The 21,903-nt window shown below is 56.3% G+C and overlaps 3 protein-coding genes across 8 annotated transcripts; 1 reads left to right on the top strand and 2 right to left on the bottom strand.

The window, feature by feature from the left end:
- Positions 1–126: 126 nt before the first annotated feature.
- YJEFN3 (YjeF N-terminal domain containing 3) lies at positions 127–7,849 on the bottom strand. Of its 6 annotated transcripts, none has more exons than XM_008535883.2 (6): positions 7,683–7,841; positions 4,129–4,237; positions 2,427–2,537; positions 2,082–2,195; positions 1,842–2,001; positions 231–487 (listed from the first exon to the last, which is right to left on the bottom strand). In XM_008535883.2, the coding sequence occupies exons 1-6, from the start codon at positions 7,739–7,741 to the stop codon at positions 282–284; spliced, it is 759 nt and encodes a 252-aa protein (XP_008534105.1). In that variant the 5' UTR covers positions 7,742–7,841; the 3' UTR covers positions 231–281. The 6 variants fall into 6 exon arrangements, with proteins under 6 accessions (XP_070442844.1, XP_070442845.1, XP_070442847.1 ...); XM_008535885.2 differs by having other exon boundaries at positions 1,851–2,001; XM_070586743.1 differs by lacking the exon at positions 1,842–2,001 and having other exon boundaries at positions 127–487; positions 2,002–2,195; positions 7,683–7,849.
- A 514-nt stretch (positions 7,850–8,363) lies between these two features.
- NDUFA13 (NADH:ubiquinone oxidoreductase subunit A13) lies at positions 8,364–16,219 on the bottom strand. The gene is made up of 5 exons (XM_008535887.2): positions 16,038–16,219; positions 10,686–10,764; positions 9,212–9,283; positions 8,758–8,827; positions 8,364–8,558 (listed from the first exon to the last, which is right to left on the bottom strand). The coding sequence occupies exons 1-5, from the start codon at positions 16,129–16,131 to the stop codon at positions 8,439–8,441; spliced, it is 435 nt and encodes a 144-aa protein (XP_008534109.1). The 5' UTR covers positions 16,132–16,219; the 3' UTR covers positions 8,364–8,438.
- A 773-nt stretch (positions 16,220–16,992) lies between these two features.
- Positions 16,993–19,055, top strand: TSSK6 (testis specific serine kinase 6). Its single transcript, XM_008535882.2, has one exon. The coding sequence runs from the start codon at positions 16,993–16,995 to the stop codon at positions 17,812–17,814; it is 822 nt and encodes a 273-aa protein (XP_008534104.1). The 3' UTR covers positions 17,815–19,055.
- Positions 19,056–21,903: the final 2,848 nt, after the last annotated feature.

Raw genomic sequence — 21,903 nt, 5'->3', positions numbered from 1 at the left:
CAGTTGGTTTTAGGCCCCCCCTACCCCGAGCAGGCTGGAAGTCCCACCCTGAATCTACCTACCCACCACTCTTCTGGCTCCAGTTTTCTCGGAGGCCAGCGGGAAGTCCCACCCTGTGTCTACCCTCTAGCTCTCCCGCCTTGGGCCGCCGGGGGCCGGTGGGAAGGACCCCCCACCCCGAGTTTGCGCGCCCAGCGCGGGCCCGGCGCACAGAGGACGCGGAGGCGAGGTGGCGGCGGACGGCTGTTTATTGGCGCGGGTCCGGCCGCGGGGGCGCGGGCTCAGAGCGCCGCCACGCAGTCGGTGCCGGTGTAGCCCGGCAGGCGCAGCGCGAACTTGCGGCGCACGTCGTCGGGCACGAACCTGCCGGCCACGAAGTGGTGGCGCCCGGAGAAGCGGCCGGCGCAGCGCTTGGGCGCCGCCAGCGACACCAGCACGTCCGGCCGCAGCCCGTCCTCGGCGTCGCCGCCGGTCTCCGCGTCCCAGCCTGAGGGAGGAGGGGGAGGCGGATCGGGAGCTGGGAGGGGTGCTTGCCCTGGGATGAGAGTCCTGCCGCGCCACCACCCACTTCCCTCTTCCCCCCGTCAGACGCAGCCTCTGCTTTCTGCAAGGGAGTCTTGGTCATACCTGCCTCCCCATAGAACTGAGCCTCCGCCCTCAGACCAGTCTCTCCCCCTCCTTGGAAGGCATTTCGCTCTCCCTCTGACCACAGCCTCTACCCTCATACTTTTCTTACCGTGCTCCCATCCTGCTGCCTAATCTTCCTCCTCCGTCTGACTCAGTCTCTGCCTTCAGATTACATCATTTCCACCTGCTGCCCTTTCCCAGTCAGACCTATGCCTCTGCCTTCTGACCAGCGGCCTGTCCCCATATCCGCTTCCTGACCAACCCCGAGCTTCCCCACTTAGACTAGCACCTATTCTCACCCAGACTCCCCAGCCAGCCTTCTCCCCGACCCCCGGACCAGATCCCCACTCTCCACTCAGAGGACAGACTTGCCTCCATCCTCAGGCAAGCCTCCCCCATCAGACTTGTCTCTTTGCCCCAGGTTCTTGCCTCTGATGGGATGTGCCCCTTCTTCACTCAATTTGAGCATCTGTCCATCCTCCTGTGTCTAGAGCCTTTTCCCTGTGACCTGACATCCCTGCCCTCACCCTCAGACTAGATCTTGCCTTTTGACTTAGCAGGACCCCACCCCCTCCCTCATTGGGCCATAGCCTCTGCCACCTCTCAGATGAGCCTCCTCCTTCAGACCAGGGGCCTTGCCTTCTGTCCTGCCTCTGGCCCGAGTCTGGGGCCACTAACTAAAAGCCTCCACCCTCTGACTTTAATCCTTCCTTCCATTACCCTAGCTTCCACCCTCAGACCAGACAGCCCACCTCCTCATAGCCAACCCCTCTGCTCTGCAGCACCCTACTGGGATGGCCCTGGGGTCTTGCAAGCTGAAGGACATCCCCCTGAGTCTGGCCACCCCCGTGGAGGGTCCGGCTGGCCAGCGGCTGTTTGTTCCGTCTGCCCGTTGCCTAATGGTTCCAGCAGGCATGGGGCGGCAGCCAGGACAGGCGAGGCTTTTGCCGAGTGAGCTCACGTCTGCCCAGGCGACTGGGCCAGGGTGGGCAGCGGGCACACTGGGCTGGGTGTGGGGGGGAGGGAACTCGGGGTCACCTGGGCAGCAGCCTCAGTCTTCCTCATCTGAGGGATGGACGTGACCCTCAGCCTCACCCAGAGTGCACGAGCCATCCACACTGGGGCAAGTGAGGCTCAGAGTGGGCAGGGCTACCGGAAGACAGAGTACGGGGGCCCCCACCCAAGCCCCCCAGGCCCCGATGTGCCCCCTCCACCTGGCATGCCTGAGGGAATGTCCAGGCTCACGAGGGGGATGGACAACAGCTTGAGTGTGGCCAGCGCACGCGTGCAGGGGCCCCCGACCTCGCCCGGCTCCACACCGGGGCCAAGCACGGCGTCCACCACCAGCCCGTAGGCATTGTTGATGAGCTGTACCTGGGATGGCAGGCAGGGTCAGGGGGCAGCCTTAGGGCACCGTCCCCCACCTCCCATCCCAGTTGCCACGGAACGCTGACCTCCGTGGGCAGATAAGACAGGAAGGGGATGTCCATCTTCTCACACTGGGTAGTCAGGTCCCGGTGCAGCGGGTCCAGGGAGCGTGTAGGGTAGAAGATGGTCGGTTCGTACTCCTGCGGGGGTGGGCAGGAAGGAGTCTGCACTGGGAACCCTCCCAGGCTCCCCTTGGGGCCTAGACCTCAGACCTGGGTACCAGGTAGCAGACCCTGCCTGGGGCAAACAGTGGGGATATCCTGTAACCTTTCCAGCCTCAATGTTCCCCGGGACACTATCAAGAGGAGGAAGCAATTCTGGGACGGGGTCAGGGGTGACCCTGGGAGGCGAAGGGCATGCATGCTACTCACAAACACCCGCAGGTGCCGGGCACAGACCAGCCCCACTGCCCCGTTCTGCTCCGGGCCGCACACAACCAGCACCATCCTCTGCTTCCGAGAGAGAGCAGGCAAGGGGAACACCTAGCAGGAGGCAGAACAAAGTCAAAGGCACAGGGCTCAGAATTCTTTCTTGCTCCAGTGGGGAAACTGAGCCCTGGAGTAGAGGAAGGGTTGGGACTTGGGCCTGGGAGGCAAGAGGATAGGACAGAAACAGAGGCATCCTAGGCGGGGTTCTGGGTGAGGGGTGGGGCCTCTTGGGGCCTCAGTTTCCTCATTGGAGATGCAGAGTCCTTGCCTCAGGCTCTGCCAAGCCTGACCAGGAAAACGTGCCTCCTGCCACCGCCTGGCGCCCAGACTGTGGTTTGTTTATTCTCGGCCCAAATTGCAGACATTCTTCCACCTTTTTCCACCGCAGTGGCTGCCCCTCCCCCGCCCATGTTTCCAGGACTCAGTCCCTCCTGGAGGCCCCAAATTGGCGGGGGGAAGGAAGGGAGGAGGGTACTTTTCCAACCTGCCATACCTTGTCTCTCCATCTCTCAGCCGTCCCTTTCCATCTAGTCTCTCTCTGTCTTCGTCTCTGTTTTTCTCTTTGTCAGTCTCTCTCTCTCAGACTCTCTGTGTCTCTGTGGGCCTGTGTGTCTCTCTTTAACACAGGAGGTAAGAGTCCCGGTGTTCCAGACCCAGCCCTGCCCTGACTCTGCGTCGCCTCGGCCCCCTCTCCTCTCCCAGCCTCAATTTTGCCTCCATCAAATGGGAGTTACAATGGCTGCCAGGCATGTGAGGTGGCTGGGGGGGCAGGGGGGTGTGCAGGGGGGCCCAGCCAGGTTCTAACTTCCAACTACACAGAGGGGAAGTTATTCCCTTTTTTGAGTCTCCACTCCAAGGTCTCAGCGAGGCCCTGCCCAACCCTGATGATGCCTGTGCCCCCACCACACCAGGCCCAGAGCCGAGTCCCACACGCAAGTCAGGGAGAGTGATAGCGTCTGGGTGGCTGGGACCGAGGGGCTCCTGGACGGAAGCAGGGTTTTCAGGGCAAAAACCGGACAGTTGGTCACGAAGGGTCAGGCGGGAGTTTAACTGGAGTCAAGTTATAACCCTTTCTTGAGAGGATGAAACTGAGGCCCTGCATGGTATGGCAACATGGCTGGAAACCCTGGATAGCATGAGTCTCTTGGAGGTCCCTCGAGGGCTGCAGGTTTGCCCCAAAGCTGGATACAGCTCTGCTTCCCACCCCCTGGGGCCCTGGGCAGCCCCTCCCAGCCTCTGGGCCTCAATTTCCCCACCTGTGGCACAGGGTCGTTTGGGGGGTGCTCAGACTGTGGGAGCTGATGTCCCCTGTGCCTGAGACTCAGGAGGTGGCAGACACAAGCAGTCAAGTCTGCACCTCAAGGGCCCCAGACCTGTCCCTGCGATGGCTCAGTCTCTGCTCCCCAGCCTCACATCTCTGGGGACCCTGTCTCTGCCCTGATGCTCAATGTCACCCTGGCCTGTCCCATTGATGATCCTCTCTGGGCCTCAGTTTCCCCATCTGAGTGATGCGCTGAGGTGGCCCCAAGCAAAGAGGGTTCCTGAGGACAAGCCCATCCTAGCCATGGTGGTCATGCAGCTAGCCTTGGCTCTGGTAGGCTGGCCATCTTATTGGGGTCAAGGTTGAGGGTGAGAAGTCAGGTACCTTGGTCACAGCCACGGCACTAGCATGGCCGCACAACTCCACCAGCTGCTGCCGCCCAAAGCGATAATCCTCCAGCAGCTCCCGCTCCAGAGCAGCCGCCTCCGCGGCGCTGGGGGACAGAGTGGGGAGAGAACCTCAGAGACACAGAGAGATGGAGAAAGGACCTAGAGACAGAGACTCAGATGGAGCCAGAAATGTTCCACCGAGGTTCCGAGCCACCCTCGTGCAGCTTCCGCAGCCCAGAGCCGGGGATCCTCCCTCAGTTTCCCCACTCAACGCGCACGCGGTTGAACAGAAGCCTAAGCAGCGGGCGGTTTGAGCCAAAACCTGAGGTACGGGCGCCCTCTGGTGGTCGAAGAAGCGCGTGGCGGCGCATGTTGGTTCTATTGCCCCAAAGCGTGGGAGACAGAGCGTGACACTGACGCCCCCAGCCGGGAAGGCGGGAGGAACCCAGAAAGCGGAATGCAGCGTGAAGGACTTTGATGGGCGCGATGGACGGATTTCAGGAAATGGAAACCATTGAGCGAGCTTCAGGACGCTGGAGTGGGTAGACTGGACGAAGGGTGGCTGGGGAAGTGGGTTTTGAAGGTTGCAGAGGGGATTGATGGCTCACTTAGGAGGGTGGATGTGGGGCCCACAGCTCTGAGATCCATTGGTGACCCTTCTTCAAGGACAGTTATAGTTGTGGCCTCTGCTTGAGGTAAAGCTCTGCCACCAACTCGCTGAGTTACTGGGTCTATCTCATCTCTCTGAACCTTGCTTCCTCCTTTGCAAAGTGAAGGCAGGACAGGTTATATGATTTGCCAGGCCCAGTGCAAAATGAAAATGTGGGGCCCCTTGTTCAAAAATTATTAAGAATTTTAAGGTAGTGACAGCAGATTAAACCAAGTGTTGGGCCCTTCTAAGTGCCAAGACCAAGCTGGCCCTGGCCTAGATGGCTTCCAAAGGGCACCGGCTTGGTGGCTGCAGAGAGGGAGAGCTGGCATTGAGGATCAGAAGATGCTCCTCACCCAAGTCAGGGGTTGGGGCAGCTGGGCAGGGTCTAAGACCTGATGCCAGCTTCTCCTAGGCAGGACCCCTTCCTGCTGGGGAACAGCACCTGCCCCTAGCTCAGCAGACTCTAGAGAGTGTAACAATGATGATTATGATAGAACCTGGCCCAGAGGAGTTGGAAGAACACCCAACAGCTCAGAGAAGCTAAGTTGCTTGCCCAGGGTCATGCAGGAAGCAAGTGGGAAAACCAGGACTTCCACCCTTGGTGTCCATCTCCAGAGCCACAGCATGTGACCAGAGAAGGAGAAGCAGAGATTTGGTGGGATGAATCCTGAGGTTCCCTTCCTCAATTCTGTGAGCAGGAGACCACAACTTTCCAGCCAATTTTGCAGCATGATCAGGCCAGGCAGCAGGAGGAACAGAGATGGGGTGTGAGGACTGCTGTGGGATAGGGGGTCGGGGAGGGCTTCCTGGAGGAGGAGGTCTAGAGCACTGTGGGAGGTAATCCAGGTTGCAATAACAGTGAGGGCCAAGGCCCTGTGGTGGGAATGAGTTTGGCAGGCTCAAGGGACAGAAGAGAGGTTGGTGTGGCTGAAGCAGAGCAAGCAAGACTGAGAAACTGGGTCAGGAAGACACTTTGGGGGCCCATGCAGATGGGGGAGATGGAGGCTTAGGACAGGGCGGCCACATGCCCTGAGTCACCTCAGCAACCAGAGCCAGATTCCACTCTGGGCTTTTCTTCCACCTACGTTGGAAGAGGCTGAAGGACCAGGTGGGGGAAAGGAGCTCACGGTGGAATCAGATGAAGACCGCCCCCAGGGCAGCCCGGCCCACCTCCCAGGAAAGAAGGTTGGAGAAGGTGCACGTTCAGGAATGTGGCTCATTCCTCCACCTTCATCTTGTGACAGCTCTGGCTGCTGCCCCCACACGAGGGAGGGAGGAGAGTGGGAGAGTATCCATTCCTCCTGTTCTTCCTCTGTCCCAAAGGTTTGGCCTTTGAAACATCATCTTCTTGCCTAAGTGGTCATTAGAGTGGTAATGGGGACTCGTGGCTAGAAGGTGGTCCAGGCTTGGAGCCTGGGGGTGGGGGCAGCAGGAAATTTGAGCTGGTGGGGGAGGGAGACTCAGGCAGTTGTGAGACTGGGGGTGAGGGGCTCAGTTATGAGGGTGCCTCTTGCTTCTCCCAATCTCAGCCCCCAGACGAGAGGGGCTTCAAGGCCCAAGGATTTGGCCGCCAGCCCCAGAAGGGCTGAGGTGATCTGGTTTCAAAGGGAACTGGGACTGACACTCCCAGAATGCTTCTGGGAGGGGGCAAGGAGGGCCCTAAGTAGGGGAGGGGCTCTTTTGGAGGTGAAGCCCTGAGGGCAGGGTGCCTGTGCCAGACCCTCCCTGCTCTCTCAGCTCCCTCTGCTTTTCTCCACCCTCACGCCTCTGCCCACCAGCCTGCCATCACTGTTCACCTGGCTGCCTACAGCAGTTTCATGCCCCCCAAACTCCTCGACACGCGACATGGGGGCTTTGAAAACTTGAACACGAGATCACATCACTCCCCATCCCAAAGCTTCTTATGGCTCCCCAGCCCTCAGAGAATATTCACATTCCTCATCCCGCCTCCATGCCCCCCATCATGTCTCCAGCCTCGCTGCCTCCTCTCCCCTTGCTCGCTGTGTTCCCCTCCTACCCACCTGACAGCACCCCTTCATTCCTCAGTTGCCATTTGAGGCCCCACACAACTGGCCTTGCTGTCCCCCACGCCAGGTGAAGTCACAGTTCCAGCTTCTAAAACATTCTTCTCCCCCTGCCTAGGATGTTGCTGGGTCTCCAGGCTGAGTCTGGGCATCAGCTAGTCACTGGACATACTGCCCTGAGAATGGGGGCTGAGTGGACAGGAGGCAGGTGGTTGCACAAGGGGCTTCTAAATGAATCTGTGTACAGTGAGGTCCACAGCCCTGCTTGGGGTCCCATGTCACACAAGCTTAGAGGACACAGGAGGATGACTCAGGACGAGGTGGGAGACACAGCCACAGCTGCCAGTTCCGACCCCAAATTCATCAGCCCGCTGGCAAGTGGTCCATATGTTCAAAACTTGCCCTAGCGCTGGCTCAGCCAGTGGCTTCCCTCCCCAGGCCTCAGTTTCCTTCTCTGGACAAGGGGATAGTGGCAGGGGGACCACCAAGGGAGGTGTGAATGTTTGAGTCAAGAGTTAAAAGAGCTCAGCTCTTGCCAGATGGGGAAGGAAGGGCGGGTGCTCCAGGGTCCCTGGGAGAGATGGAAAGGGGATGCGGGCCAGGGTTGGGTTGCGGGGCGGGGGGGGGGGGGGGGGCGGGGCGGTGGCTATTGGTGATGAATAATTCATGAGGGGCGGGCCTGCCGCGGATGCAGTCTCCCAGACAACGCAGCTTCGGGGGCGTTGGCGGAGGCAGGGTTAGTCTCTCCAGCGAAACGCAGGGTGGGCCTCGGATTCCCCGGGGTCCCATCCCGGCCATGCCCCTGCCTCGGGTCCCCGGACTCCCGGGCCACATCCCAGCCACGCAGTCTCCGACGTCCCCTTCCCGGCTGACCTTAGGAAACGCTGCTCCTCGGGCGCCTCCTCCGGGTCCGGGCCCGCTGCACCGCTCATGGCGGAGGTGAGCTGGTGCGCAGAGGGCCACCGCCGCCACGGCCTTTTAAGTGCATCCCTGGGCCGAGGGCGGCCCCCCCGCCCACTCTGCGTGCCCGCCAATCAGGAGGCACCGCGAAGGCGCTGCACGCAACCATTGGCCGGTGGGTGCAGGCGGACTTAACCCTTTCCTGCCAGGCGTGCAGCCGTTGCAGGGACGGAGGGAAGCCCAGAGTGGCGGATACTGGCAGAGAAATGAAGTCTGGTCCGGCAGCCATGGGCCGCTTACTCCTACCATGGGATCCTGGCCTGGGATCAAGGGGACTCCCCTCTACCACCCCCCCAAACCCGGGGCTCTCCTCTCCAGGGCGCCCAACCACCCCTGTGCCCCTAGCAGAGAGGCTCTGAGCCTGCAGAGGCAGGCTGCTCACAAGCAGGGTTTCAACAGAGAGGTAGGAAAGTCCAGGCATATCTGGCAGCAGAGGCTGATGGTGGATCCAAGGGCAGTTTTTGGGTGTGTTTTGAGGCTTTGCCAGCTGGCGTCTTCTAAGGAGTCCCCCAGGTCTAGTCCCTGTGTCCAGGCCGTGTATGACCCAGTAGCACCCTCCCCTGCCCCAGTCACTCACTCCCTGGGACACTGACAGGCGGGTCTCAAGAGTATTTATTCTTTCCCGGTGGGGAGGGGGCGGGGGTCCAGTGGTCCAAGGGGCGCAGACCCCTACGTGTACCATATGAAGCCGTAGGTGGCATTGAGAATCTCCTCATTCGTGCGTAGTCCATAGAGCTCGCCCATCATGGGGGTCACCCAGCGCGTTGTGTGGAACACAGACTCACCCACCTGTGGGGACAGCGGGGTATGGGTAGGGGTGCAGCTGTCCCCTCAGGCCCACATAGCCTGCTGACCACTGTGTCAAAAGCTGCTGCCTTCCCCTCCACACAGCTGGCACCACCACCTGCCTCAGCCCCAGGTTTCCTGTTACAGGCTGCATTTCTGCAGCTGCCTGGACTCCAGCCCTCTCCAGGACTTCAGGACCCACCTTCCAGTCGGGCACGTCCTTCATGATGATGGCTTCCTCCTCCAGGTTCTCCCGAAGCATCTGCAGGACCCTGGAGGGACAGAATGGGAGGTGGGGGACAGGCCTGAGCACCCTGAGGAGTCCCTGCCAGACCCCTCCATGCTCTATGCCCCCATTACCTCCTGCCAGTTTTAACTCTGTACACACTGACCCCTCTTCTCCTTTCCTTTCCTCCCCTCGGTAAACTCTTACTGTCTTCCTGCTCCAGCCCTAATGCCCTCTCCACCAGGAATCCTTCCTGTTCTCCCCCTTGGGTTTCTGCTATAAGTCATGTCTAGGGCCCTCTCTAAGGGTAACAGTAGCCCTGTATGTGTGACGAGGCTGCCAGTCCCCACATGAATTCTGGCCGTGTCCTGAGCTGCAGGCTGGGGCACTCAGGCCTATGGCTTCCCGACCCTGGCCCCCGTGGCCCCACCTCCGGTCCTTCTCTGCCTGCAACAACGGCATCAGTGCAATGCGGGCCTCGAAGTCCTCAATCTGCAGGCGCCTGTAAAAGCCCCAAAGCAACAACGAGATCAGACCAGGCTGGGATGACTGGTAAACAACGTGGCCCTCAAACACCCAGGGTGATGCATGGGGAAGGGGGTTGGGAGAGAGGCAAGTGAGTGGGGCAGGCCTAAGGCAGTGGGATCCGCCCCCCAGAAGCTCAAGATGAGGGTGAGCGTGGGGGGCACAGAGCTGGCACAGGCATCAGTCCAAAAGACTGTTGGTTTCACACTTTCTTTTCAATTAAAAAACTTTTCTAATCCTAAAAACAGCCTGGGCCTGATGATTGCGGTGAAACAGGGCGGGGGATGATGAAGAGACAACGTTGATTCACCAACACACATTCATCACGGGGCTCTGGGCCTTACAAAAACTCCCTCTACTGTCCCCTTCATCTCAAAATAACGGCTGGGTGGAGTCCATGTATCACAGGCGGCTCCTTTCTTCTCCCTACTTTTTCACGTCTTCCAAGCCACCAGCCACTCCTGGGCTGGGGGAAGTGGAGGGAGCGGCGTCCAGTGATGTGGCTCAGGGAGTGGCCTCTGGCTGTCTCCCCTCATCACCAGGAATCTCACACCGGGAAGGGTCTGGGTGAACTTCAGTCCCCACCCTCTCCCATCCCCCAGGACCCAGAGCAGCACCCGCGCTCCAGACTACTGCCTTCACCACAGCCGCACACTGCTGTCACCTACCATGTCCATCTCCTGTGGGCGGTGTGCCTCGGGAGGCTGGACCTGGTCTCTTCTGTCCAGTGCAGGGCCCTAGTGTCTGGTACCCACCAGGTACTCCTCAGTTCACTTAATAATGCCAAGCGCCCTCCACATGCTGTGCCTTCTCCAATACCGCCCTCAAGGGATTCCTGGTCCCGTGGGGGGTGAGTGAGCTCAGGGAGGATGCTAAGGACACATGCCACAGGATGGGACAGGGTCAAGGGGCCCAGCCTGTCAGGGGCCAATGAGAAGAAGCCTCCTGGCAGGGCATCCAGGCAAGCTGAGAGGAGGCCAGAGTCTAAATTGAGGTCACCACAGGCCCTGGTCCCTCAGGCCCCACGTGGCTGGCACGGCCATTGTCTTGCACGGCCTGTTTCTAAGCCCTTATTATCCTCACTGCCTGGTTACCACTGACAAAACCCTACTAAGAGAGCACGTACTGGGCCTGCCTCTCCACCTTCACCTCTATCCAATGGGCCATCCTAACCTGGACCCTCTGGTCCCCAGTAGTGGAGGCCGAGGGATGCCTGGTGGCAAGCTCCTCGCTTACTAGTCATTTCTTGAGGATAAAGCCCAGAGATGAACCTGCTGGGTCAGGGCTCGCACTCACTGAGGCCCAGGGGATTGACAAGGGGATCCCAACTACACCAAGTCCACAGGCGCACGTCCTGTCCAACCCTCAGTTGAGCCTACCTGCGTTCACGGTTCCACTTCATCATGCTCCAGTACCCGAAGAGCAAGGTCCCGATGCCCACAGCAAACATGCTGTAGCCTGTGGGGAGAAGGGGAGCGGGCTCAGTACCTGCACACAGGACAGGCCACCCCTCGTCATTTCTTCTCGTGAAGCACAATCCACTTGCTGTGCAAATACTCCAGAAATATGGGCGAGGGAGAAAGTGAAAGCCCCCACGATCCCTGCCCAGAGGTGGCCAGGACCAACTCTAGTGCGTATTTCTTCTATTTTTTGTCTTTGTGGAATGTCCATTAGCCCCCTCCCTCAGACAGCCCCCTCCCCCACAGCTGCAGACCACTCTATCGCGTTCACCAGCTCAGCACACAGGGGACACCAAGCTGCCTCAGCTTCTCTCTCACAGGTGAGGCTCCTGTGGCTGCAACACCTCTGCCCCCAAGTTGGGGTTTCTGGAAGGTGCAGGCTATGGGGGGACCGCAGAAAAGCCTGAGGGTCTAGATGTTTATGTTGGGTGGCCCTGGCCCCATCATCTTCTAGAAGGCTGTTTGGTTCCCAGTCAACTGGCTGGTCCCCATGAGGAAGGACAGTATCCACACTGGGTCCCAACTCCATGGAGGTTCCCGGCTGCCTGGGTCACCTCCCTGCGTGCTGCTCACGGGGGGCTGGACAGGGCTGCCAGAGGCAGACAGTGCCCTGCAGGGGCCACCCAACCACCCTCTGGACTCCCAGGGTGCTGGTGCCTCCCCATCCAGCAGGGTCAAGCCCCTGCCCAGGACCCCAGGGGACAGAAGCTGCCATGAATATTTACTGAGCACCTGTGGGCACCTGCGTTCTAATCCTGACTGACAGGCTGTGGGCCTGCTGGGTCTTCTGGGAGGCCCAGACTGCCTGGGGCCTGGCTGGGCTTGGCTCGCTCTGCCCCGTCATCTTTCCAGCCTCTCAGTCTCTTCTCTGGACAGACCTCATGGTTGCTGGGACAAATTGACAAGCTCAGCCAGGTCGAGCTTCAGTTAACACCCAGTAAAGGACCAGGAAACGGTGGTTGAGGTCACTCCCTGAGCCTCGTTGGGGGACAGAGAGGGGCTCTCTCTTCTTTAGCTCACCTCCAGCACAAGGGTCATCCGGCACCTCTACTGGACTCAGAGATAAAGGAGAAACTGGCTCAATTTTTACCCCTTTAGTTTAACCTGTTAAAAACACCAGCTTCGGGTAAGACACTTCCACATAACAGGGGACAGGGTAGAGACAACACCCTGGTTCCTGTGCTGAGAGGCAGGACCTCTCCCGAGAGGCCGGAGTGCTTAGGACCAGCTCCCAGTCACCGATGGCTTGTTCACAGTGGGTGGCCGCCTGCATTGGGCACTCCATGTCCTCTCCACTGGGCAGGAGCATCTCATCAGAGCTGCCTCCATTCTTTTCAACAGCTGGAGAGAGGCCCAGGGGCCTCCTCTTCTCACTCAGCCCCAGGGGACAGACCTGGACGGTCCTTGTGAAGACCCCTTGCCCTTACACCAGACACCCACGTGTGGGCCCACCCGTAAGAGAAATTCCTTTACGATGATAGGGCTCTAACTTGTCTCTTCCTGAGAGGCTGAGACCCCAGGCCCTCAGGGAGGTCTGTGCCTCCAGAGCTACCAATATGGTGGAGGAGGCTGGTGAGGAGCATGCCCAGAAGGATATGTGGGCCACATATAAAGAAAACCTAAATAAATGGTAACGCATCCTGTGTTCATGGATCAGAACTTAACCTTGTTCAGACAGCAGCACTCCTCAAATTGAGGTACAGATTCAACGCAGTCCCCATCAGAATGCCAACCTTCCCCCAACATTCCCACAGAAATTGACAAGCAGATCATGAAATTCATATGGAAATGCAGAATAGCCAAAACAATTCTGAAAAAGTAGAACAAAGTTGGAGGACTCGCACTTCACAATTTCAAAATTTATCACGCAGCTGTGTGTACAAGACAGTGGGGGACTGGCAAAAGGATGGACATGTACATCAACAGAACAGAGCTGAGAGTCCAGAAATAAACCCTCACGTTTATGGTCAACTGATTTTGGACAAGGGTGCCAAGACAATTCAATGGGGAAAGAATAGTCTTTTCCACAAATTGGACAACTGGATAGCCACATGCAAAAGAATAAAGTGTACTACTTCCTTCCCCCCACATAAAAATGAACTCAAAATGGATCAAAGAGCTCGATGTAAGAGCTAAAACCATAAAACTCTTAGAAAACAGAAGAGTCAGTCTCTGTGACCTTAGATGAGACAATGGTTTCTTAGATATGACAGTGGAAGCACAAGTAACAAAAACAAGAATAGATGAACTGGACTCCATTGAAATTAAAAACTTTTGTGCTGACACCTTCTATAAGCTGAAAAGACAACACACAGAATGGGAGCAAGTATTTGCAAAGCATGTATCTGATAAGGGAATGGTATCCAAAATATATAAAGAACTCTTAAAACTCAATAATAAAAAGATGATTAAAAACAACCTAATTAAAAAATGTGTAAAGGACCTGAAAAGACATTTCTCCAAGGAAGCTATACAAATGGCCAATAAACACCTGAAGAGATGCTCTCAACACCATGTCAGCAGGGAAATGCAAAGAAAAACCACAATGAGGTACCACAATGAGATACTTACTCACACCCACTAGGATGGCTAGTATCAAAAACATGGAAAATAATTAGTGCTGTCCAGATGTGGAGAATTGGAACTTCCACACATTGCAGGTGGAAACGTAAAACGGTACAACCAATTTGGAAAATAGTTTGGCAGTTCCTTAAGACATTAAATGCGGAGCTACCATATGACCCAGCAATTCCACTCCTAGGTAAAATTTCGCCCCGGAGAAATGAAACACATGTCCACACAAAAGCTTACACAGGAATGTTCACAGAAGCCAAAGGGTGAAAACAACTCAAATGTCCATCAAGTGGTAAATGAATAAACAAAATGTAATCCAGCCATACAAGAATATTATTCATTCATAAAAGGAATGAAGCACCAACACATGGTACAAAATGAACATTAAAATCATCATGCTAAGTCAAAGAAGCCAGACACAAAAGGACAGGTAGCAAGTCATTTCATTTATATGAAACGACCAGAAGAGGCAAATCCAGAGACAGAAAGCAGATGAGTGGTTGTCAGGGGGTGGGGGAGAGGAGAATGGGGAGTGACTACTAATGGGAATAGGTTTCTTTTTGGACTAATGAAAGTGTTGTAAATTTAGGATTATGGTGATCCTAAATCTGCACAACTGTGAATAGACTAAAAATCAGTGATTTGAACAAATGAAATAGGTGAATTGTATGGTATGGTACATGACTATCAATAAAAATGTTAAAGATATAAGGAAAAAAGAGTCACCTGCTGGGGCAGGGGGAGTGGACAGAGGAGAGCCGAGTGTGAGAGATGAGGGGAAAAGGCGGGGATAGCAGTCATTTGGAAGCAGTGTGGATTAAAGGTGGCCTGATGGCTTGCCAGGATGTTCCAGGACGCTGGTGGTGAGCGGTCCAGGCAGAGAAGGGGAGTGAGTACCAGGCTTGGGGCCACAGCACTTTGGACAGGAGCAGAAGAGGGAAAGACTGATGGGAGAGGGCCACTGTGGACCATGGCTCAGAAGCAAGGCTGGAGGAGGACCCAGGAGGACAGAAGCTGAGGGTGGGGTTCCAGATGGAGAACAGGGCTTTTATACTCGCTGTTCCCTAGGCCTGAGGGGCTCCTAAGAGATGTTCTTCTGGCCCACCCTGGCTAAAGCAGGCCCTGGTTATTCCGGGCCTTGTCGCAACGGGAAAATCTGGCAAGACGTTTGTCTCCTCAGCTAGGCTGTGAGCTTCTTGGGACAGCACCCAGTGCCACATGCACCCTCAAGCAGATACTGAATACAGGTACACAAACAAGACCCCACCACCAGAAGGGCTAGCTTCCTCAGCCCTCTGCAGCCAGCAGAGACTGGGGTGGCTTTATACATGCCACAAAGCAAGCTGGCATCAAGCGATGGGATGAGGAGACCAAAGCCCAGGCAGTGGTAGTTAGGGCACACAGGAGGCACTGCTGCATCATGAACTGAAAGAGGACCAAGATAAAGGGCACGTTTGTGACTTTAAAAAAAAGAGAGAGAGAGAGATGCTGACTGGAAGGAGCTCAGGGAGGTGGGAGGGCTGGGATCCTTCCGTAGCCTGGTCTGGACAGAGGTCACATGGGTGCACATGTATAAACAGACCTTGTGCCACACACCTGAGGGGTGCACTGGCCTGGGGGTGTAGTCATAGCTCGAGAAAAGAAATGAAGAGACTCAGATCATGTTATATTCCTTCAATCTGTTCTGGGATGAGCAGAGTGCCCCTGTGGTGCCAAATCTAGCCTGTAACTTTTTTTTGTAGGGCCCTCAGGCTAAGAACACTTTTAGGTTTGCAAACAGTTGTAAGAAAGCGGCAGCAGTGGACAGAGACCATCCGGCCTGCAAAGCCTACACTATTTATCTAGCCCTTTACAGAAAAAGTTCACCAACCTCTGTTCTAGGATACAAAAAAAGCCAAGAAGGGGTAGGGAAAGCTTTTAGTTTTCACTTGACATTAACTTTTCTACTAACTGAATTATTACTTTTTTTTTTTTTTTTACCATGCCCATGAATTTTTTTGTTTTTCAACTGAGGCATGATGTGCATAACATTCCCAAGTTTAAATGTAAAGTTTCATGAGTTACAGCAAATGTGTTCACCCTTTACTGTTTTAAATTTTTTGTATTTCTCTGTTAACCTTGGGTGCAGACTATCGGTGCCTTCTATTTTCTCTCTTACATTTTTTTGTGTGCAACGCAATAACAAATTTTAAAATGTTACTTAAAACATTTGAAAAATTTAAGAATACGTATTCCCGGGACATCCTCCAGGTGGGGGCCACCAGCGAGGAACCACCGCACAGAACATCTTTTAAATTCCCTCAGTGTTCTGGGTTTCGGCCCCAGCTTTGCTCTGGGTGACCCTAAACGGAGGTCGCAGCCTCTCTCCAGCCTCAGTTTCCCCACCTGTGAAACGAAAGCGCGGAGGAGGGCTCCGGGTGCAAGCTACACTAATCTCAGTTTAATCAACTGTAAAATGGGAATGATTAATGGGATCGACCTCCTGGGCTGTCAGAGAAGAAAGCAATGAGTTTAGTAAGCGCTCGACATATTGCAGCAGTCGCTACTGTCACTAGTGAAGCTATCGGTGATCCCAGGGCTCCGCCTCCCGTCATACCGCAGGGGAAACTGAGGCCCGCGAGCCTCCCCGGCGCCCCGCCCCCGCCGCGGCACCCACAAGACCCAGACTCTGACACCCCGGCGCAGGGCGACACTGACCCGACAGTCCCCGACGCGGCAGGTTCCGCTTGTAGTCGATGGGGCCATAGCCCCCCGACGGCGGCATGTCCTGCTTCACCTTCGACGCCGCCATTCTCACAGGACCTTGCACTTCCGGTCGCGGGCGGACGTTACGCGACCGGCGGCCGCGGCCATGCTGAGTGTGGCGGAAGCAGCCGCGCAGGTCTCAGGCACGGCTGGGAAACCTAGGGCGCTGGTGCAGCGACCTCAGCGCGTAGTGAAACGCCGGTGGCCGGGCCTGGGGTTGACTGCGCGGCCGGGCTGCGGCTGAGGGGTCCTTATTTCTTCTTCTCCCAGGCGGGGCGTGGCTCAGTCGGTGTCTACGCCTGGAGCCCGCCCGGTCGCCCCGGTCCTTGCACTAAAGGACCTCCCGTTCACCTTCCCTCTGGGGCGATGTGCTGGCCAGTCAAAATCCCCAAGGTTCCGAGGGAGCCAGGTCACCAAGTTAAGCCCCCCTTCCTGTTTTCCTCCCCCTGGGGCCTCTGCGGGCAGCCCGGGGCTCCACATGGTAACGGTTGGGTACACCAAGTTAGGGGGCGGCTGCTGCTCAGATTCAGACTCACGAGGAGCTGCCCCAATGCTAGGCACGTATTCCGCTACTCGGTGGTGTTAGCGATCCCTTGCTAGTGGCCCCTCATTGGGAACTGGGCCATTCAGACCGATTATGAGTCACAAAGCCCGAGGGCCTTGCGGGGCCCCGCGGGGCGGGGTCCAGGCGGCCCCTACCCTGAGGCAGGGTGACGCCCGCGGTCACTTCACAAGGCAGAAATTGTTACCTGGGCAATAAAAGGCACCGCAGCGCGGAGGCCCGGGAGTGGGCACATGGGGGTGCAGGTGTGCAGGTGCCGAGCACCATGGGTTAGGCCCGAGAGTGGAGTCCGGCCGCCCCCCGACAGCAGCCGCCTCCTGCTCCCCGCGCACTCCAGGCGCCACCATGTCGGGCGACAAACTTCTGAGCGAACTCGGCTATAAGCTGGGCCGCACGATAGGCGAGGGCAGTTACTCCAAGGTGAAGGTGGCCACGTCCAAGAAGTACAAGGGCACGGTGGCCATCAAGGTGGTGGACCGGCGCCGCGCGCCGCCGGACTTCGTCAACAAGTTCCTGCCGCGAGAGCTGTCCATACTTCGGGGAGTGCGGCACCCGCACATCGTGCACGTCTTTGAGTTCATCGAGGTGTGCAACGGGAAGCTGTACATCGTGATGGAGGCAGCCGCCACCGACCTGCTGCAGGCCGTTCAGCGAAACGGGCGCATCCCCGGGGGGCAGGCGCGAGACCTCTTCGCACAGATCGCCGGAGCCGTGCGCTACCTGCACGACAACCACCTGGTCCACCGCGACCTCAAGTGCGAAAACGTGCTGCTGAGCCCGGACGAGCGCCGCGTCAAGCTCACCGACTTCGGCTTCGGCCGCCAGGCACACGGCTATCCCGACCTGAGCACCACCTACTGCGGCTCTGCCGCCTACGCCTCGCCCGAGGTACTCCTGGGCATCCCCTACGACCCCAAGAAGTATGACGTATGGAGCCTGGGCGTCGTGCTCTACGTCATGGTCACCGGGTGCATGCCCTTCGACGACTCGGACATCGCTGGCCTCCCGCGGCGCCAGAAGCGCGGCGTTCTCTACCCCGACGGCCTCGAGCTGTCCGAGCGCTGCAAGGCCCTGATCGCCGAATTGCTGCAGTTCAGCCCGTCGGCGAGGCCCTCGGCGGGTCAGGTAGCACGCAACGGCTGGCTGCGCGCCGGGAACTCTGGCTAGAAGCTGGGGTTCTCGCCATTCCCGCCGTCCCGAGCACTGCGCAAGCGCAGCGCACACGCGAGAGGCGAGCTTCGCGGGTCCTGCGAAGCCGCCGCGCACCACTGCGCACGCGCCCTTCCCCTTCCCCTTCTCCCTCGACGGCGGGGACCCGCAGTCGTCCCTGTTTGGAATCTGGTTCCTCCTCCACGATCCCGAGAGTAGGAGGGTGCATGTTCTTCCTTGATTCTTCGTGAAAAGGCCCTGGGAGGGGGCGGCACGAGAGGAGACGGAAGCATTGCGCCTGCGCGGAATGAGCGACGGCTGCACAGCCGGCGGTGACTTCCCCAACCAGCCACGCACGTCGGTGGGGACAGCACCCCCAAGACGCCTCCTTGGAACTTGCAATAAACTCGCTCTTCCTCGCACCTGCCTCTAGCGATGGCCTCCTTTTACAGATCAGAAGGGAGGGAGGGTCGCTTTCCTTGAGGAGGACAGGCGCAGGCACCCCATTTTAGAGAAAGGCTGGTTGAGGTTCCTGCTCTAGGTCTCAAAAGGGAGTTGAGAAGATTCAAACTTGGACCTTTTGGACTCCCCGGCCTGGGCAGATTCGAAGGGTCTTTGGGGTCGTGATGGTCCTGGCATCAAGTCTAATAGCAGTATTGATCTTCACATAGATAATTACTGCTGCTAGTCACTAATTTAATGCCAGGATATTGTAACACCTCTCATTAATTCATGGGCCCAAAGACATTTTGATTCATACCTCTAGTCTTCCCACATAAATACACTGTGAAAAAAGCTGTGTGAATTTGAAATGTAAATTAGCGGGCGATGGAGATGCTGGGCTGGGGAGCAAGGACCCCAGCACCCTTCCTGTGTTTAAGAATGGAATGGCGGGGGGTGGGGACCATCTGTCTCAACATAAACTGAACATTTACGGATGAGGGAATTGAGACCCACAGAGATGTCACTTGCCCAAGAACACGGCTGGGCTTTGAACTCAGATGTGGCTGAAGTAGGGTGGGGAGGTGGTGGGAGCTTTTTTTGGTGAGGTCAGAGTCTTGGGGGAGAGTCAAGGGTGGAGCATGGGTTAGCTGGGCAAGCTGGTTCATTCAGTCCTCTGTTCACTCGTGCATTTATGGAGCGCCTGGTATGTGCCAGGCTCTGGGACTCAGCAAAGAAGCTTGGATCCATCCCTGCCCTCTGCGAGGAGGCAAGTGAAAAGTCAAGTAAAATAAAAGAATGGCCTAGAAATAAAATAATTGTAAGTTGTACTAAATGCCAGGTGGGGGGTAACCAAGGAGGGACTGAAGCAGCGACATTTGAGCTGAGCCCTAAAAGAATTAGACACTGGAAACAGCAGAAGCACTGTTCCCAAGACTGAATGGAGCTCCTGTGGCTGAAATGGAGAGGGAGGGAGAGGAGTTGAAGAGGTAAATATATATGTCCTGGAGAGGGCACTCCCACAGCGTCTGGGGGAGACTGGGGGTTATTTTGCTTGCATTGAGGTTACTGGGTTTAGTGACAGTGGATGTCTGTCGTTTGGGGTGCATGGGAAACGTCTCCCTAAGTCCTAATCCTACCTGCCTCCATCTAAGCCCCACACTGTCCCTGAAGGAGCTGCCCACTGTGGGTCTGACCATATCCCACCCCTGCTCTCTCACCCTCCATGGCTTTCAGGTGCCCTCGGAATTAAGTGCCAGCTCTCCCCTCACTTCCTTCTAACAGGCTGTGGCCCCAACCCCCTCATTTTGCAGATGAGAAAACAAGCTAAGAGAGGGGAAGTGCCTTGTCTCCAGTTCTGACTGATTCACCTCAAGGCTGAGAGAGAAAACCCAACTCCTCTGGTTTACATTAGAAGGGTGTCTCTACTGACCTGGGCCACACCTCAGGCTCCCCACTTGGAAAATGGGGGCAGGAACCCATTCTAGGGGTTGCTGGGAAGGGACATGGCTCACTGGAGGCCTGGGCCCTGAACTTTCTCAAGGTTCCCACTGCACTCAGAATAAAACCCACATCCTTGCCCCTTTCTCCCACCATCCAGCCAGTCCTCCTTGTCCTTGACCTGCCACACTTGGTCTCACCTCCAAGCCTTTGTACTGTCTGTTCCTACTCCTTGAACCATTTTTCCCCTCTCTTCATTCAAGACTTGGCCTAAAGTTCACCTCCTCCCTGACATCTCGTTTTTCCCTCCTTGCCCTTGTCGTAAGGTGCGGTCTCAATACCTAGGGGTGGCATGTGCCTTTTTCTGTCCACTGATGAATCTGTGAGCAATGAGGCCCGGGTCTCCTCCTGCCCTGTGACCACAGACTCATGGCTCAGTTTAGAGGGGACAAGGTCTCAAGGACCAGGGCGAGTGTCCCATTTGCTAGCTGGAGAAGTTGCCTGAGACTCACCCCTGGTCCACTGAGGAGCCTGTGCCTGATCCAGCGAATACTCACCTGAGGGCTGAGTGCGGGAGCCCTTGAGAAAGCACCCTATAAGTGCACTTCTCACAGCCAGTGTTGGGGTGTGGGGCACCAGTCAGAATATGTCATGGGTGGAGTGGGGCAGGCTTGGGTTTAATTTGTCATGGGTTCTACCAGCTCTGTGCCTTGCCCACGTGAGACCGAGGTGACTGTGGCGTTGGGGAGGGCTGTCAGCCCCCAGCCTTGAGGCAGGGATGCCCCAACAACAAAAACATGAAACAGCAAAAAAATAAAAGCGCCTAGGAAAACAGGATCATATTTTGTGCACAATGGAATTCAGCAGAATGATCACAGGTCTCACTTTGTGAATGAAACTTGAAACACTATGTCAACAAATTTTCTGAAGAAAACGAATTTTCACTAAGAATTGTTCATTTTAGAGCCAGCTGATGGCTCCTGGCTCTGTCTGTGCTTAGGATCCACATCTGTAACATCACATGCTGCAGCAAAGACACCCAACGTGGTGCCAAGCCTGCAAAGCACTCCCAGAAAACCTGCCACACCAGGGTAGAGACTGATGGGGGCTAGTAGCCAGCCCAACGAGCAAAACCCACTTGATTCTCATCCCAGTCCTCCAGCTCCACGGGTAAGCAGGCCACAAAGCCCCAGGTTCTGGAGGAGATGGAGGCCTGGAGGTGAGGCCATGGTGCCCAATTGGGGAGGACTCATCCCTGCAGGAAGTGAAATCTGAAAGAAGCCTAAGCAGCAGGTGTCTCATCCTTTGCTTCCCTGTTAACAAAGGGTCACCCTACTGCACCATCCCAAGTCTCCAAGCTGCCCAAGGTTGGGATGAAATAAGGCAGGGAACCCACGGCCAAGGGGATGAAAGAAAAATACAGCCGACACATCGTCCATTTCTTTATTGTCCTTCAGACTCTAAAACTTCCTCATGACACAATGTATAGCCATTGATTCCAGCCTCTTTGTTTATTGGAACTTTTATTCCGGTTTGGTGGCCATTTTTTTCTTTTTTACATTTATTATCAAAGAATGAGAGTCACAATAAATACAAGTGACAACAACCACCCCCCCCCCCCCAACAAACCACCTCCCAAATACCCTGCACTAGTGTAACTATTACACTTTCTTTGTTAAGGATTATAAAACTTTAGCTGTCCTTTTAAAAAAATCTCAGTCCAAGTTCTTTAGGCAAATGTCATGTGCAGCATAATTCAGCATCAAAGAAAAACCCTATGGCAGAGCAGCAATGACTGTCTTTTCCATTATTTACACCCCTGTGATGAGAATATATTATTTATATAGAAAACTACGCCCTGTGTCTGTCTACAGGAGTGAGGTGTGGGACACAAGGAGCCACAAGAAACAGCAGGACTGTACTCAGTAGCCTCTTTCATTCCCTCTGCACTGGGGTGAGCTTTTGCTTCACAAAGGTGTTCGGATACAGACAGGACCAGAGGCCACCCCTGGGAGAAGGGCCACTCTTGACCTTGTTAAAGGTGCAAGTTCAGTTGTCACAGATGGGACACTGGGGACCGGAGTCCCCCTGACGTGGTCAGGATGGCCAGAGCCATGGGTGGCTCCAAGTGACACGTGTATCTGTGTGAGCATATGCATGTGTACCTGTGGGTCCACACACACATGGCCATCAAGGTGGGGAGGAATGAGCTGGGAATCCCCCCAC

This window comes from Equus przewalskii, chromosome 20 (genome assembly GCF_037783145.1).
Source record: "Equus przewalskii isolate Varuska chromosome 20, EquPr2, whole genome shotgun sequence".
Taxonomy (NCBI): Eukaryota; Metazoa; Chordata; class Mammalia; order Perissodactyla; family Equidae; genus Equus; species Equus przewalskii.
The sequence above is the reverse complement of the archived record's forward strand: the minus strand, read 5'-3'. Positions and strand labels throughout refer to the sequence as shown.